Source organism: Blennius ocellaris (assembly GCF_963422515.1).
Source record: "Blennius ocellaris genome assembly, chromosome: 24".
Classification (NCBI taxonomy): domain Eukaryota; kingdom Metazoa; phylum Chordata; class Actinopteri; order Blenniiformes; family Blenniidae; genus Blennius; species Blennius ocellaris.
Genome location: NC_137673.1, coordinates 6,370,948 through 6,386,976, shown reverse-complemented (window position 1 = coordinate 6,386,976; position 16,029 = coordinate 6,370,948). Strand labels below are relative to the sequence as shown.

At 46.6% G+C, this 16,029-nt stretch overlaps 1 protein-coding gene across 1 annotated transcript; it reads left to right on the top strand.

Moving 5' to 3' along the window:
* Positions 1-2,884: 2,884 nt before the first annotated feature.
* Positions 2,885-14,797, top strand: mxra5a (matrix-remodelling associated 5a). The gene is made up of 8 exons (XM_080519573.1): positions 2,885-3,023; positions 4,190-4,416; positions 4,522-4,651; positions 5,024-5,414; positions 5,833-9,555; positions 10,228-11,137; positions 11,888-12,211; positions 12,441-14,797. The coding sequence occupies exons 2-8, from the start codon at positions 4,229-4,231 to the stop codon at positions 14,029-14,031; spliced, it is 7,257 nt and encodes a 2,418-aa protein (XP_080375699.1). The 5' UTR covers positions 2,885-3,023; positions 4,190-4,228; the 3' UTR covers positions 14,032-14,797.
* Positions 14,798-16,029: the final 1,232 nt, after the last annotated feature.

The window sequence follows — 16,029 nt, the reverse complement described above, 5'->3', positions numbered from 1 at the left end:
TCTGGACCGCAGATCTCTGAATCAGAACTGTCGTTCAGACTGAACACCGACGACTGTTCAAACCCTGAGACCTGCTGGGCAGAATCACTGTTAACAGGCGCAGCGTGACAGTAACAGTGTTCGTGACTTTAAATCATCTCAGTTAAACTAAACCTCAAATTGCAACGAAACCCCAGAGTTTATATCAACGCCTTCACGCTTCTACAAGTTGAAGTTAGTTCCGTTCTCACTTTTTCTGGTTGATTATACATATACAGGCAATTACTCGTGACTATACCAGCTGCTTTTTTATGAATGAAATGTGTTGGAGTAAGATATTCTCTGATGATCCACTTTATATAAACATAGAACGACACAACAAAATGTCTTTGAATAACATCAGATAAATCTTAACAAAGGTCCATGTGATGTATTTAATTCATTCTATGTGATCAAAACGGATTTGTGCTCATTTGATAGTAATGAAAACTTTCATTAGTTTCTGAATGTGGTCATCCTTATTGATATTAAGATATCATCTCATTTAGGTAAGATTAGATTGCTTTAAATGCTTTAAATTACAATAAGAGATGTTTGATTAAGTCACAAAAATGAAAAACACTATATATGGTGCGATATTTAACAATAGTGAATACGTGAATAAAAAATGGCAGAATTTGATGTGCAGAACCAACATTTTCAGATTTTAAATCTTTGCTACTACAACTTTCCAGCTCCTGCTTTTGTATTTTTCTTAATCGAGCCACTTCTTTTCCTTTTCTTTAAGTAATTTTGCAGTTCAAGCAGACATTTGTGGTCTGTGAGCCTCTCATCACAGGCGTCATTTCATGGAAGGAATCTCTAATTATAAAGTTGAAAGATGGAGAACTGATGTTGTTTGGATGTAAAAACTTGTGTAATGACTCAAACGGAAGCTGTCAACTTCAGCCAAGTCCTCAAAAAGCCAAAAATCAACGGTCCCACATGTTTATAATGAAAATGTGTATTTCCTGACAGGCTTTATGACACAAAAACACAAAAGTTCATCCTGTGTTATTTCTTACTGATGTGACAAACTTCTGTTATATTTACCAAAACTGTGGTTTATGTGGCATCTTTACAAATTTAGAACTACAATGAAGAACAGCTGATTTGAATTATTTTAGCTCTTTTAGCTGTTTTCATTGTTTTAGCCGTTCATTGCTGTTCTTGGCAGCTTGACTGTTTGAGATTTTCCAGTTTAGCTTAATTTGATGCCATTTTTGCGTCAATTTATCTTTCTTCCTGCGACATCAAACGTCCCCCAGTCTGTGAGCCCAGTCCAGTCCAGTGAGGCATGTTGGAACCATGTGAGTTATTACGACTGTAAAAGTCTCAGTGATTGTTCACGCTGCAGGTTGTCATTGTTTCTCAGATTCTTTCTTCTGTCCAGGTAACAGACCCTTCCAGGGAAAACAGTCTCAGAAATAACACTACTGGAAAAAGTTCACTATGGCTGTTTGTATTGGAGCTCATGTCCATGAATGGGGTTTATTGGCTGCTTTTGGGGAAACTGTCCAGTTTTACACTTGTAGTCCTCTGAGGATGTCGCACCTTCAGTGATGTGTCGTCACACCTGGTCTGATTCTCTACTGCAGCATGACAGAAATACACATTCCATGCTTTTTGAAAACAACGGTGTTGAGTGAGAGGTTTTCCAGACGTGTCTGTCTGAGTATAAACCTTTCTGAAACGCGTACTTCAGCACATATTTACAGTCAGTAGGTTAAACAGCAACACTTCGGAGGTTTCACCCGCCTTACTTCTGCTCAGGTCTGCTAAAGACTGACCGTGATGCTGATGGAGAACATGAAGGCACCATCAATACACTGCACTTTGCACTTTGGCATGAATGTAAATGTAGGACATAAACAAGTGTTCAATCAGGAGATGAAATTAACAAGATGTCCAGGTTCTTCCACATGCAGCACATTGTTCTCCTGTCTGTGCTTGTCAGTTGTCCGGTAGCATCCAGGCTGCATGCCGTGCATGTATTAGTCAGCGTTAATGAAAGGCCTGTGTACTTTACTTCAGCTCACCTCTTTTAACTCGTCCACTCATCATGTACACAACCTGAGCATTTCAAAGCATCCAGGGTACAAATTATTCTGACTGAGCTCCTTAAACTGAGAAACATCAGAAATGTGTACAAATAGTTGCTTCAAAAATCTAAGCAGACATATTTTTGCAAATGAGCTCATATCCAGACAGAGATTCTGGTTGCTGTGTACAGAAAATGAGCAGTAAAACAAAATGTCATTAAAGTTGAACAAATAATTAGAGTTTCTTACATGTGCATTAATGTTAGCTTTAGGTGAATCAGGTGTCGAGCTGTAGAATCCAATCTGCCCAGCTGTTAAAGCAGTTATCTTTTGTTTCTGAGGAGTCTCTTTTCACTTCAATACTGTCAGGACGTTTCAATATATTGACTAGATGCAAGAGTTTCTGCTTGGGTGAGGTGGTAACAAAGTTAAGAAAGTGCAGACGTGATGAAAACGAGAGTCCAGTGACAGATGACTGTATGTTAAGTAGCTGTAGTACAGTAACAATGATCAATACATCAATTCCATGTGAATCAGGCCTCCTAACATTAGGGAATTGGAATTAATCATTGAGTTTATGACAGACATCGAGGTGTCCCCTGGGTCCTGTGAAATCCTGGTTCCAGCTCTGCTCCAGCAGCGTTTGGCTGAGTTTGATGATGTGCGAGGTGTGTGCGGTATATCTAGAGCTGCGTGGCTCCTCCTGCGCTTTGCGCTCTGCGCTGCAGCAGCTGGATCCAACACTCGCTCCTCCCTGATGCTCCACACAGCAGCCTGCAGTCAGAGCAGCGCTCTCCCCCTCAGGATTCACCTCTAGGATTCACCTTCACAGTCTATGAAATATTCACTCCGCGCGGGATTTCGCAGTTTGTAACGCTTACACTCACAGTGCGCGCTCTGGATTCACTCATGCTGAGATGGAATATGAAAAGTGCACCAGGGAACAGCTTTCACGAGTTTGAGGTAATGCACACCTTTTCCTCTCCCCAATTTAAAGTGAAGTTTGTTTGAAGAAGTTTCAGAGCTCGTTGCGCGCAGTATGCGTAAAGACGCGCTCCTCCAGTAATGAGTGCGCACAGAACCTACAGAGTAAATAGATAAAGATAAACCTTTTTAGGATTATTACTGTCGTGGTCATAATTTGGATTTTCAGATGTCTTTTTGTATTTATTTATGAACCTTAAGACAGTGTAAATCACGGGGAGAATGCAGGGTCTGGACACTGGCCATGTGTGGACACTCAACCGCATGAGAGGAGTTTTCTGCTCAACAGGATTTGGGACTTTTAGGCTCGGATACAACTTTTTATTCTATCATTTAAAATTGGGCATATTAATAAGGGTGTTAAACAGATGGCAGAGAAGGGATTAAAGCCGCCTTATATGCGATTTCTGTCATTTTAATTTTGTCCACGTGTTGGCAGTAATGAATCACTGAAGTCTTGAGTTGTTTTTTTTTAAGTCTCTAGATTTGTAATTTTCAATGCTTCAGCCTGAAGACAGCCATCATTGCATGTTTTTAAATTAGTAATTATTATATTTTCATTAGAAAAACATCATCTTTATCTGTATATTTCACACAAACAATGTTGCTGTATCTAATTTGTCTACTGAAGATTGTGATGATTTAACAGGATTAGATGATATAATGCAACTCTGGGAACCTAAATGTAACAACAAATGTTGGAAGGGTGGATTTATTGTCTCTCCGTAGCAACTCCATGAAGCTTTCATAAAAAACGTTTTAATCTTATTTCATTTGCAAAAGAGACTATTTTCCAAGAGGACGTCTATCTCCTGGCGAAAATGGTCAAATAACTAAAGAGTCAACACTTGTTAAGTAGTTGAGTGTTTTTCTCCTAATTTTAAAGGTTAAACATGTCCATTTTGGGGGGGGGTTTCAAAATGTCTCTTTTAGTTGTAAAGTTTTAGATTTTTGGATTTTAAACTCTCGTCTCACTGAAGCCTCCAAATTTAAAAAAAATTAGAAACCAGTTATTTCTATTATAAAGTTGAATTAATGTGATTTGTGCCTATTGGGGGCCGCATTGAACTCAAAGATTCCACGATGTATTATTGTCTTCCTTAAAAAAATCATTTATTTACTTCATTGTCTGTCTCGTCCTGAAGCTTGGACACAAACTGTGACTGTTCCTCCTGTGGGTGAAGATGGATCCTCCTGTCGGCAGCGTCCTGCAGCTTCTGACGATGATGATGTTGATTTTGCCCCCTGTAGTTAGCCTCCCTTGCCCCCGGCCTTGCTCCTGCCCCCAGCCTGTGGAGCTCCACTGCACCTTCCGCTCCCTCATCAGCGTCCCAGCAACGGTTCCTAAACACGTGACGCGCATGAACCTGGGGTCGGTCCACTTCTGTGTCGTCAGTGTTTGGACTCTGAGCACAGCTGTTTATGTTTCATGTCGTTTCTGTTTTTGTTTTGTTTGTTTGTTTTTTTTTACCTTCAGCTTCAACAGCATCAACAGAATCACAGAAAAGTCACTGTCTGGTCTGAGGAAACTGGAGCTGTTCATGATTCATGGGAACGAAATCCAGAGTCTGCCTGCTGGTGTGTTCAAAGACCTGGCTTCACTTCAGGTGACTGAACATTCGCACCGTTTCTCTTCACCAAATCAAATTCAACCGTTTCAAATGTAAACAACACAGCACATAACCTTTTTATATAGTTTTGCTTTACCTACAAACACTTGAGCTGAGAACTCAAATTTAAAACATGTTGAAATTTTAGGTGCTTAGACATTTTGCCTTCTTTTAGCTAGAGGCTCAGAGTCTGTAATTAAAATAAGATGTTTATTTTATTATTCTTTAGTGAATGCAGCAGTTGTTGTTGTTTGTGAGGTTTTAAGATTGTATTGACTAATTTCAGTCTTCACAGGTGGTTTATTTCCATGCATTCTTCCATGTTGGGACAATTTGCCACAACATTCTGTCTTGTGTTATTTCTTGTAGATGTTGAAGATGAGCTACAACAAGCTGACAGAGATCACCAGGCAAACCTTTCAGGGTCTGTGGTCTCTGACCCGGTTGCACCTCGACCACAACCGTCTGGAGTCTATTAGTCCCGACGCCTTCCAGGGCCTCACCTCTCTGCGTTTACTGCAGCTGGAGGGCAACCGGCTCCAGCAGCTGCACGCAGCCACCTTCAGCACCTTCACTGTGATGGGCAACTTTCACATCTCCACCGTGAGACACCTCTACCTGTCCGACAACCACCTGACGTCCCTGCACCCCGGACTGCTGGCCTCCGCGCCCCAGCTGGAGAACCTGTACCTGCAGGGGAACCCGTGGACCTGCGACTGCGGCATGAAGTGGCTGCACAGCTGGAACGCAACGGCTCCAGGTGACACTTTATTACTCTGTTTGCACATTCATGTCAGTAGTTCTGTTGTTTGTAGAGATGTACTATATTGCCAGTGGGGCTTCATTCAATGTTAAAGGCTTAAACCCTCTTATTTCTGTCTTTTTAATCTAAGTTCCAGCCTCAAGTGATATATTATTATTGTTATTAGTGACTTTCACAAGATCAAACGCTTAAAGCTTTAGCTGCCCTATGAACTGATCCCAGATAACTGATCCCTCAATTTATTTGCACCAACTATTAAAAAGATTTTCACGATGAAAGAGACCTGTTATTGTAAATCTGCATCAGCAGTAATATTTGTAAGAAGTTGGATGAGACTAGACGGTTCAATCAGTCAGTTCAAATCAGAAGTTCTGGGTGAACGTGATAACTGTGGTCTCCTTTTCTGTCGCTCTAGGAGTGCTGAAGTGTAAAAAGGACCGAGCTCTTCCTGGTGGTCAGCTGTGTCCCATCTGTTCATCTCCAAAACACCTCCAGCGGCAGGAGCTCCCTGCTGTGGAGGGCCTGCAGTGCAGCCACCCCATCATCAGCGCAGCTCACAGAACGAGTCCACCTGAGGACGTCGAGAGTGAAGTTTTGACCGTGGAGGACTTCAGAGAATTCCTGGGAAACATCTCTCTGGGCCTGTCAGATGAACATGGGAACGAGGTGGACTTAGAGTGTCGTATCGAGGAACCCAAAGATCTGACGAAGGTTAGCTGGGAACAGGTGGACCAGCTTCACCTGATCTCCAATATTTCTCTGTCCGTGGATCTGGACTGCCCAGTGGACAGAGAGAAATATGAACAACTGTGGAGGCTGATCGCCTACTACAGCACTGTGCCTGCCCACTTACAAAGAGGAATTGTTCTGAGTAGAGACCCTCATCCGACATACGTTTTCAGACAGGATTCTGAGAAAGACGCCCTGTACTACACCGGAGTCAGAGCAAACATGATGGCCCAACCGGAGTGGCTGATGCAGACGTCTGTGAACCTTCAGCTGAACAGACAGCAGTCGTCAGCCAAGACGGTGAAACTGACCCTGAGCACGGACCTGTCAGAGAAAGTAGACATAGAAGCGATGCGCAGACAGAGGAGGACGTGGGTCATGATCAAGTCAACAAACACAACTCAGAAGATGTTGAGCGCCCACTTGGGAAGTCCAAGTGAAATGTTCTGTAGCGTGCACAGCTCAGGCCAGCCGGTGGTTCAGTGGATGCTGCCGGACGGCTCCAAGCTGGAGGCCTCTTACAGTCGTGCAGACAAAAGGGTCTCTGTTCACAGCGATGGAAGGCTGCTCATTAAAGCTGTCAGCCACACGGACGGAGGAGTTTACTACTGCATCTCCAGGGTTCATGGAGATTTTGCTGTCCTGCCTTTCTATTTAACAGTGCAGGACTCATCCAGCCCTGCTCCAGGAGAGGACACACCCACTGTGGAGGGGGCTGTTGGGAATCCTGTCTCCTTGCCTTGTGAGACGTCTGGCTCTCCCGATCCTGAAATTCATTGGATTTTACCGAATAACAACATTGTTAGCTCTCAAACCAACTCCTCCCGAGCATCAGTCTATCCAAATGGCACTTTACAAATCGCAAAGCTTCTGCCGTTGGACAGCGGTTACTATAAATGCCTTGCATTGAATCAACACGGTGTGGACACCCTGACCACCAGAGTCAGTATAGCCAAGCACAAAGGGAACCCAAGACCTTTCAAGAAATTTCCAGCTCAGCCTCAGTCAGCCTCTGGCGTGAGTACTCAGATTACAGTCCTGTCAGGAGACACGGAGGAGGTGTCAGGGGACGGTGAGGTGTTTCAGGAGGAGACTTCAATCAACCAACAAGACCCCGTCAGAAGGAAAATATCTGGAAGTGTCTCTCCAGGCAGGAAGGGCGTACATCCCACCAGGAATCTGCGGCGGAAGCCACCAGTGCTTCAGAGGCCAGCGGCACCACGTGTGACAGAGAGGAAAACCCCCATTCAGAACAGGAGGAGAGTTAATGTGTCCAAGAGTAAAATAGACCCAGAGAAATGGGCTGATATTCTGGCCAAGATTCGAGATAGAAATGCAGTGACTACCGTGACTCCACTCCCAGAGAGGACAGCAACAGAGCCGACGACACAGACGTCTGATGGCGTGACGGCGTTAGAAAAACGGGACGAGGATTACTTCACTGCAGCACGCACTCCTCCACAACATCCACAAATAAAAACTAATAGACACAGCATCCAAGGCCAAAGCACGCATCTGAAATCTGAGAGATACACCACACCTAATCCTTTTGATATGACTTCAGACTCGCAGCACTACATACAGGCCACAACAGAAGCACGCATCACGCTTAGCGCATACGGCGAGCAGCACACAGCCTACGATACACACTTGGACCGACACACAGGTTTCCTGCCACAGACCACATCTGTTCCTTCACACACTGTCACTTTGTGGCAGGATGTTTCAAACACTGCCAGCAGCAGGACAGTTTCTCTCCAAGATCACAGCGTAGATTCAGAGGTTGATGGAGTCCAAACAGCTGACTGGTCAGACATCAGCGATTCTGTTCATCAAAGTGACAATGTGGATAAATCAGACGTCGCTGTTGGAGAGTCCTTTGTCAGGGGAAGTGAGATCATCCCTTCAGTCAACCCGACTGAATCGGCCACAAGTCAAGAACACAATGGAAAACATCTGAGTATCACTGAGAAATCACAGACAATCTTTGATGATTTGCAGGCTGAACAAATGCTCTCGACAGCGTCGACAACAGCGCTGTCAACACAGAGCAGATCTGAGCAACCCAACACCAGGAGAAAGATTGGAGGCCGGAGGAGAGGGCAAAACAGGAGGAAGCACAAGCTGAGTCGGCCTGCAGCACGAGTGAATCCCAGCACCGCCTCGCACTCGAAAACGGAGCCATTAGACGTTACGATCGAGCTCCTCGGCACCACTGTTCCATTCACCGACAGCCAAGTGGCGTCATCAGGCAGATTGAGTCATAAAGCCAGCGAGCCCTCTCCGCATGACCGCCAAGAAACCACCAGACCTTCCGTGCATAAAGCATCTTCTCAAACTAAACGCAGACGTCCACCTTCAGCCAAGCCACAATTCAAAAGCACTTCGGCAGCCCCATCATTTCCAGCAACCTCTCCAGGAGTCGGTCATGGAAAGATGCATTCTCACACAGCAGCTGTGCCAGAGCACTCGGCCCCACCGCCGAGGCTTTCAGGCAGCCCTGTTCCACCTGTTCGACCCTCACAGGAGACACAAGCTCCACTCGTCCCAGAAGGTCCTGGACTGGAGCCACGTCCTGAGGGCTTCCATCTCCAAACGCAAACAGATGTAATGAGGAATCAGTCAGGCGATCCAGACGAGCAGGCTGGAACAGACACGGCGATGCCTTCAGAGGAGAATAACATGGATTTCACCCTGCCTCCACCTCCATTTACCTCTTCTGAAACAACATCTGGATCCTCGTCCAGTGCCACAATTACAACCCCGAGCACACTTTATTCAACAGATCAGGTTACCACAGAGTTACCTGGAAGGTTGTATGACGAGCAACATCAAACCTCAAACACAGTGTCGGTTGGAGATCTGAACATGGAAGACGGTGATCCAGTGACAATGGCGCCACCTCCTGCTGCCTCGTCTCTTCACTATACTGTAATGTCCTCCACAGTCACACCACCGTCCAAAACATCCTCCACGGGTGACAGCATCTCCCCTCCAGTGCAGACGACAGTCATTACAGTCAGCCAGAGTCAAGGCGAACACTTAAACTCCATCGTCGCCACGTCAGAGTCGGACAGAGTAACAGACTTCAGTCCTACAACCCTCTCACCTGACCACAGTCCTGCATACAGACTTTCAACAGTGAGCAGCCTGCAGGTCAGCAGCCAGACCGACCCCCCTCCTGCTCCACTCCCATCCACACCCTCCACAGAAACACCATTAGCCAGCGCTCAGGACGAGGATGGAAGAGCTCAGCTTCCCGGGCGAGCAGCTCCTCCAAGAGGGAAACCAACGATAATGAAGAACCACTTTCAGACCTTCACTGTGAACGCTGAAGCAGACGCTGTGCTTCCCTGCGAGGCTGAAGGCGATCCGATGCCCTTCTTATCCTGGACTAAAGTCTCGACTGGTGCGTATGGCCGATGCTCAAAACCATACTGTATCTACATTTAGACAGGCAGGTTCTACTGGTGAAGCTAATCCATTCCCAACAGGTTCTGTCATTGTTTCCTTTGATTGCTGATGTAATGTGTTTCACAACGTAAAGCACATTGAAAAAATTGGAAGGGCTCTTTAATTTAAATTTACAACATGTCGTATAGGAACAATATTATTCTGTCATACAAAAGTCCTGTCATACAATAAATATTTAAACCACATTGTTATAGATCGAGTCCCAACAGCTTCTAGTCCATCTTGTCCAGGCGTCACCAGGCTGCAGTGTTGAGCACCGTTATCGTGTTCATGAGTGGAAAATGCTGAAAACGACAAAATAAACTCAGATATTCATAAATATTTCACCAGGTCTTAGTTATAATTCTTAAGTGTCATACTTTCAACAAACTAAAACATAAGTTGAACTAAAACAAAACTTTAAATGATAGAAATGAGTACAGAATTGCAATAAATATCTAAATAAGAGATTAGTTAATAGTTCAAAAAAACAAAACAACTGAAAATATAGTAAAATGTCCTATCAGTCTAAATGCATTCATGAATAATCTATTATTGTATATCTTCGTTAAAAAAACAAAACCCTTGATCTGTGTTGATGACAGATCTGCTCTTTGTGTTGACGCAGGGGCGAGCATCGCCAGGAACATGAAGCTCCAGAGGTTTGAAGTCCACCAGAACGGGACCCTACTCATCAGGAAGACTGAGATCTCGGACCAGGACCAGTACCTGTGCACAGTCCAGAACCAGTACGGCACGGACCGGATGGCGGTGGACCTGGCGGTCCTGTCTCAGCAGCCGCGGGTGCTGCAGCCCCGCCACAGAGACGTATCCGTGGACGTTGGTGCTGAATTTGAGTTGGAGTGTACAGTGGAAGGTCACCCCAGGCCTCGGGTCACCTGGGTGCTGCCGAGCCAGGCCCACGTGGTCGCCGGCGCCGCCTCGCAGCGGCGCCTGGCCGTGCTTGACGACGGGACGCTGCGGATCAGCGAGGTCCGCTACACCGACAGAGGCGTGTACAAGTGTCTGGGCAGCAGCGCGGCGGGGGCCGACTCGGTGTCGGTGCGTCTTCACGTGTCGGTGCTGCCCCCCATCATCCAGCAGGCCGTCCGTGAGAACGTCAGCCTCCCCGAGGGCGGCAGCATCCTCTTCCACTGCGCCGCCTCGGGAGCTCCGCCCCCCGTCGTCCGCTGGACCACACCCGACGGCCTGCAGCTCGCCAGCTCGCAGTCTGCCGCCGCGCACAACGCGCTGGTCTTCCCCAACGGGACCCTTCACATCCGAGAGCTGGGCTCCGGGCATGCGGGGAGATACGAGTGCCGGGCCAGCAACGGGGTAGCGCACAGCAGCAGGACCGTGAACCTGAGCGTCAGGAAGACTCTGGTCCCCGCCAAAGCCCGGATCAGCTCCTCGTCGCCTCAGAGGACAGACGCCGTCTACGGCAGCACGGTGCTGCTCCACTGCGAGGCTCGGGGAGACCCGGACCCCCGCATCATCTGGAGGACTCCCTCCAAGAGGCTGGTGGACATCCAGTACAGGTAAGAGACACACACACACACACACACATATATATACCATGACTGAAAGAAACACTTTCACTATTTTACACCAAATAAAACCTGAAAACTCATTGATCACGTTTCATCATAACAACGGTACAGATTTTATCACCCTTTTTGTTTTACCTATTTTAGCTCCTCTGCTTGTTTTTTATTATTATTATTTGCACATCTGCATTTAGCGATTTCTTTTTCTTTTTTAACAAAGTTCCATTTCTATGGTTTTTTTTGCTATCTTACCTTTTTTGTTGATTGTAGGTGTTTTAGTCAATTCTGCTGTTTTATCTCTTCACGATTTTAGTTGTTTGAGCTGTTTTTGCCACTTGAGCTGGGAGGTATGAGTGCTTTTGAAAGCAATTCTGGTTGGCAAATGATCAATAACTGCAGCTCTTTGTCATAAACCACTACAAAGACTTTCCACCCATTAAAAACACAATAAAAAGTAGAATTCAGAGTAAGATGATAAAAGCAGGACTAAAAGTGCAGCTGTATAATACATCAAAACTACAAATGAAAAAAATAATTACATTCATAAATAAGATAAAGAGGCACGTGACTCGAGAGTTGAAGGTTTCAGACCACAAACTGTTCCAAATGGATGGACGGATCTCTTTGCATGGCCATACGTGAAACCCGTTTCCTGTTCCCCCCGATCTCCCCCCAACATTCACCCTGAATCGTCACACAGTGAAGGCTGCCTGATTGCACTCGCTCCTCTTGTTCCTGCAGCGTTGACCCCAGGATCAAGGTGTTCTCCAACGGCACTTTAACCATCCGCTCCGTCACCGACCAGGACGGTGGCGACTACCTGTGCGTGGCGCGCAACAAGCTGGGCGACGACTACGTTCTGCTGCGGCTCAACGTGCTGACCAGAGCCGCCAAGATCGAGCACAAGCAGCAGCGCTCCAGCCAGGAGGTTCTGTACGGCGGAGACCTGAAGGTGGACTGCGTGGCCTCGGGGCTGCCCTACCCAGAAATCAGCTGGGCGCTGCCGGACGGCACCATGGTCAACCCGGTCAAACGAGGCAGCGGCGGGGCGGGCCGCAGTCGCAGGTATGAGCTGATCCCTTCACTCTTTTGCCAAAATATGCTGACATTAAAATGTGATGAGAAGAAACACCTTTTATGAAATGTAATGGTGACAGATTTAAATGAATAAATAATACAAGTAACTGCTATTTCAACACACCGGACTCTCGAAATAAATGAACATTATTTATATATCCATCTGATAGAAAGAATCAGAATTCAGTTGTTCCTTCCTGTGCTACTCTCCATGCAGGTACGTGGTCTTTGACAACGGGACGCTTTACCTGAACGAGGTGGGCATGCCAGAGGAAGGCGACTACACCTGCTACGCCGAGAACCGACTGGGAAAAGACGAGATGAAGATCAGAGTCAAGATCAAAACTGGAGTGTCGGCGCCTCAAATCCAAGGTAAAGACGGAAAGCGCCTCAGCGTTTATTACGGGGAAACCGTGATGCTGAGGTGCGACGCTGAAGGCGAGCCGGCGCCGGTCATCACCTGGGTATCTCCGACCAACAGAGTGATCGCCCCGGCGCCGGACAAGTACCAGGTCTTGAACGACGGGACACTGGTGGTCCAGAAGGTCCAACGCTTCGACGCAGGGAACTACACCTGCCTCGCCAGAAACAAGGCGGGACACGACCACAAGGTCACCGGGCTGGAGGTCGTGGTGACTCCCCCCGTGATCAACGGCTTCAGAGGAGCTGCCAGCGTCGTCAAGGTCCGCGCCGTGCAGGACCGGCAGACGCTGCTGGACTGCGTGGCGAAGGGGACTCCCGCCCCCCGCATCATGTGGGTGCTCCCGGGGAACGTGATACTTCCGGCGCCGTACTACAGCAACAGGATGGCGGTTCACCTCAACGGGACCTTGGAGATCCGCTTGCCAAAGAAGACGGACTCGGGCAAGCTGACCTGCATTGCCCGGAATGAAGGCGGGGAGGTAAAGATGGTGGTGGACCTCACGGTGAAGGAGGAGGTGGCGAGGCCGCAGGGCCGAGGTCCTGAGGTGGACCGCCAGTCGCTCAGCGTGGGGAACGCCGTGACGTTAAACTGCTCCCTGGAGGGAACGCCGCTCTCGCACGTCACCTGGATCTTACCCAGTGGGACTCCTCTGTCCGGCGGCGATCGTCTCTCAAAGTTCTTCCACCGGCCCGACGGCTCGCTGATCATCAGCAACCCCTCCGTCGCCGAGGTCGGCACGTACAAATGTTTGGGCCGGTATGTGGGAGGACTTATGGAACGCACCATCACGCTGTCGCCGGGGAGAAAACCCGAGATCGTCAACCGATACGATTCTCCCGTCAGTGTCATGAACGGAGAAACACTCCTGCTTCACTGCCAAACCGCCGGCGACGCCCTCAGACTCACCTGGACTCTGCCCAGCGGCGTTGTGCTCAACAGGCCACAGAGGGCGGGGCGCTACGCTGTCCTGTCCAATGGGACGCTCGCCATCCAGATGGTGTCGCTGTACGACCGCGGGCCATACACATGCCGCGCTGCTAACGAGTACGGCAGCTCGCTGCTCCCCGTGTCCGTGGTCGTCATGGCGCTCCCGCCTCGGATCACCAGCGGCCCTCCGTCCGTGACTTACGCCAAGCGTGGCGTTGCCGTACAGATAAACTGCGTCGCGACCGGAATGCCCAAAGCGGAGGTCGCCTGGGAGACACCTGACAAAATGCGCCTGGCGGTCAGCGCGCAGCCGCGCCTGTTTGGAAACAAGTACCTCCAGCCGCAAGGTTCCCTCATCATCCAGAACCCCACCGCCAGGGACGCCGGGGTCTACCGCTGCACGGCCAAGAACGCCATCGGGGTGGACTCCAAAGCTACTTTTCTAAATGTCTTCTGAAAGTGACGCTCCGCCGCACTGTTCGCCCAGGAAACTGCCCAATCGGGAGTCTGCAGCCGGCGGCTCTGGAGCCTCGCGGCTCCTCAGTCCGTCTGCAGTGGAACTCTCAATAATATGTGTAAATACAGATTCTATCTTGTTATTTTATTTCTACACCAGACTATCTCACAGCAGGACTCTTATCTCTGGATTCAAATCGGATAAACAGGTGAAATAGCAGAAAATTACAAAAATAGCTCAATTAAAAAAAACAAAGAAATGCAGAAAAGCAAACAAAATGAATGAATCAGTTGGCTTAAAAACATGGAATTGAGCTAAAAGTGTAAAGAAATTCCTTGAAAAATGCTAAACATCTTAAATGTAATTACAATTTCAATCGTTAAACATGTTTTATGGCTCCAGGTGAATTTTATTTGATGTAAAGATGTGGAAATATCTTTGATCTGGTTTATATGCTCCACTGCAGTCGCATCGTGAGATTTGGTTTATTTATATCACATCTTCAATATTTTAATGACGACGTTCTAAAAACAGTGACGAAGACAGAAGATTCTGTCGAGCTGTACGATAATCTTCATCTCTTCATTTCCTTTCCTGGAAATACAGTTTCAGGTAACGAGATTGTTGTTGTTTTATGTGTCGGTGTGTGTTTTTGTGTGCAAAGTGCATTTTTTTTTTTTTTTTTTTTTAATAGGTGTTTTTGTCTTTGACAGACTGACTGAGACTATTTTTCCATATTTAAATAAAAGATTTCTCTGTTCTTAAACTGCGAGTTTCCGGTTGACGAGGTCAGATGACGACACCAGAATATTCACCAATGTTTTTACAATAACCAAAGTCTGTGACTCAAATATTTTATTTTATATGGAGTATTTTGTCCGGCGGCCCTCAGAGAGGACGAGGAAATGTGAGAAAGTTTAGTATGAATGAAGTAGGTCAGTGTTGGAGGGAGTGGAGCCGCAGAAACATCTGGAATCAGGAGGAAATCCCCCATTAGTTCAGCCTGAGAGTCACACTGTGTGTGTGTCTCTTTGTTCACCTATATGTTTAAAAAGCACAGCTGCGGTTTAATTTCAAAAGATAAAACTACTTTTTAAGCTGAGACTGACTCTTATTCTCACTTCACATATAAACCAGCTGTGGAGCCATTCTTTCAAATGCAAAAAAATACATTAGACTTTTCTTCTATTATCATGAAATCAGTTCAAATGGATTAAATGAAAAAGATATATAAAGTTGCTGACATGACTAAAAAAAAAAAAAAAATCCCATAGACTGTCTACCTGAAGTTGCATCTGTGTGTTTGTTTGTTTTTTATGTGTGTGAATTGAGTTTGGTTTGTGGCCCAGTTTCCAGCCTGCAGCTCTGTGCTCACAGCTGACTGCCGTTACTCCAACAATCACACTTCAAACAAAGTCTGGCTCATTAAAACTCCAGATCAAATGAGCCGAGCGGCTTGAAGCAGGAATCAGTGATCAGAGGAGCCACATGTGGATGTTGCAGGCCCTCTGGAGCGGCGCCATGATGCTGGCTGGCATGGAACAGAACCTCCAGGTGACGAACTGAGGTCACCTTCTACCGCAAGAAAACCTGAATAAATAAAATAAGGATATAGAGAGTTTTAGTAAACGTGCACAGACTCATTGGCCTTTATTTCCAGTGATGCTTCTTGACCTGCATGAGCAAAATGTGCAGAGGAAGTTTGGAATGAATTAATAATAATTAGAAATATGAATAAATTGATATTCCAAATGGACAATGGATCCAAACTGAGTGGAAGCTCCCAGGCAGAGGACTGCAGGAGTTACATAGGTTTTGTCATAGTTAAAGTTAAACTAATGTAAATTGCCATTTGCGATCAGCAATAATAAAAATATCAAGGTTTTTTAAGAACAAAATAAAACTTGTTGCTTCACATTAATTTAATCCACACCAGTGCTTCTCTAAAGTCGTCGAATTACAGCAATGAGCTGATTAATTCCACTTAAAACGCACTTA

Coding starts and splice junctions, on each gene's coding strand:
- mxra5a (XM_080519573.1), top strand. CDS start 4,229: ATGGATCCTCCTGTCGGCAGCGTCCTGCAGCTTCTGACGATGATGATG. Junction 4,417..4,521: donor GTGACGCGCATGAACCTGGG/GTCGGTCCACTT, acceptor TTTTACCTTCAG/CTTCAACAGCATCAACAGAA. Junction 5,415..5,832: donor CTGGAACGCAACGGCTCCAG/GTGACACTTTAT, acceptor CTGTCGCTCTAG/GAGTGCTGAAGTGTAAAAAG.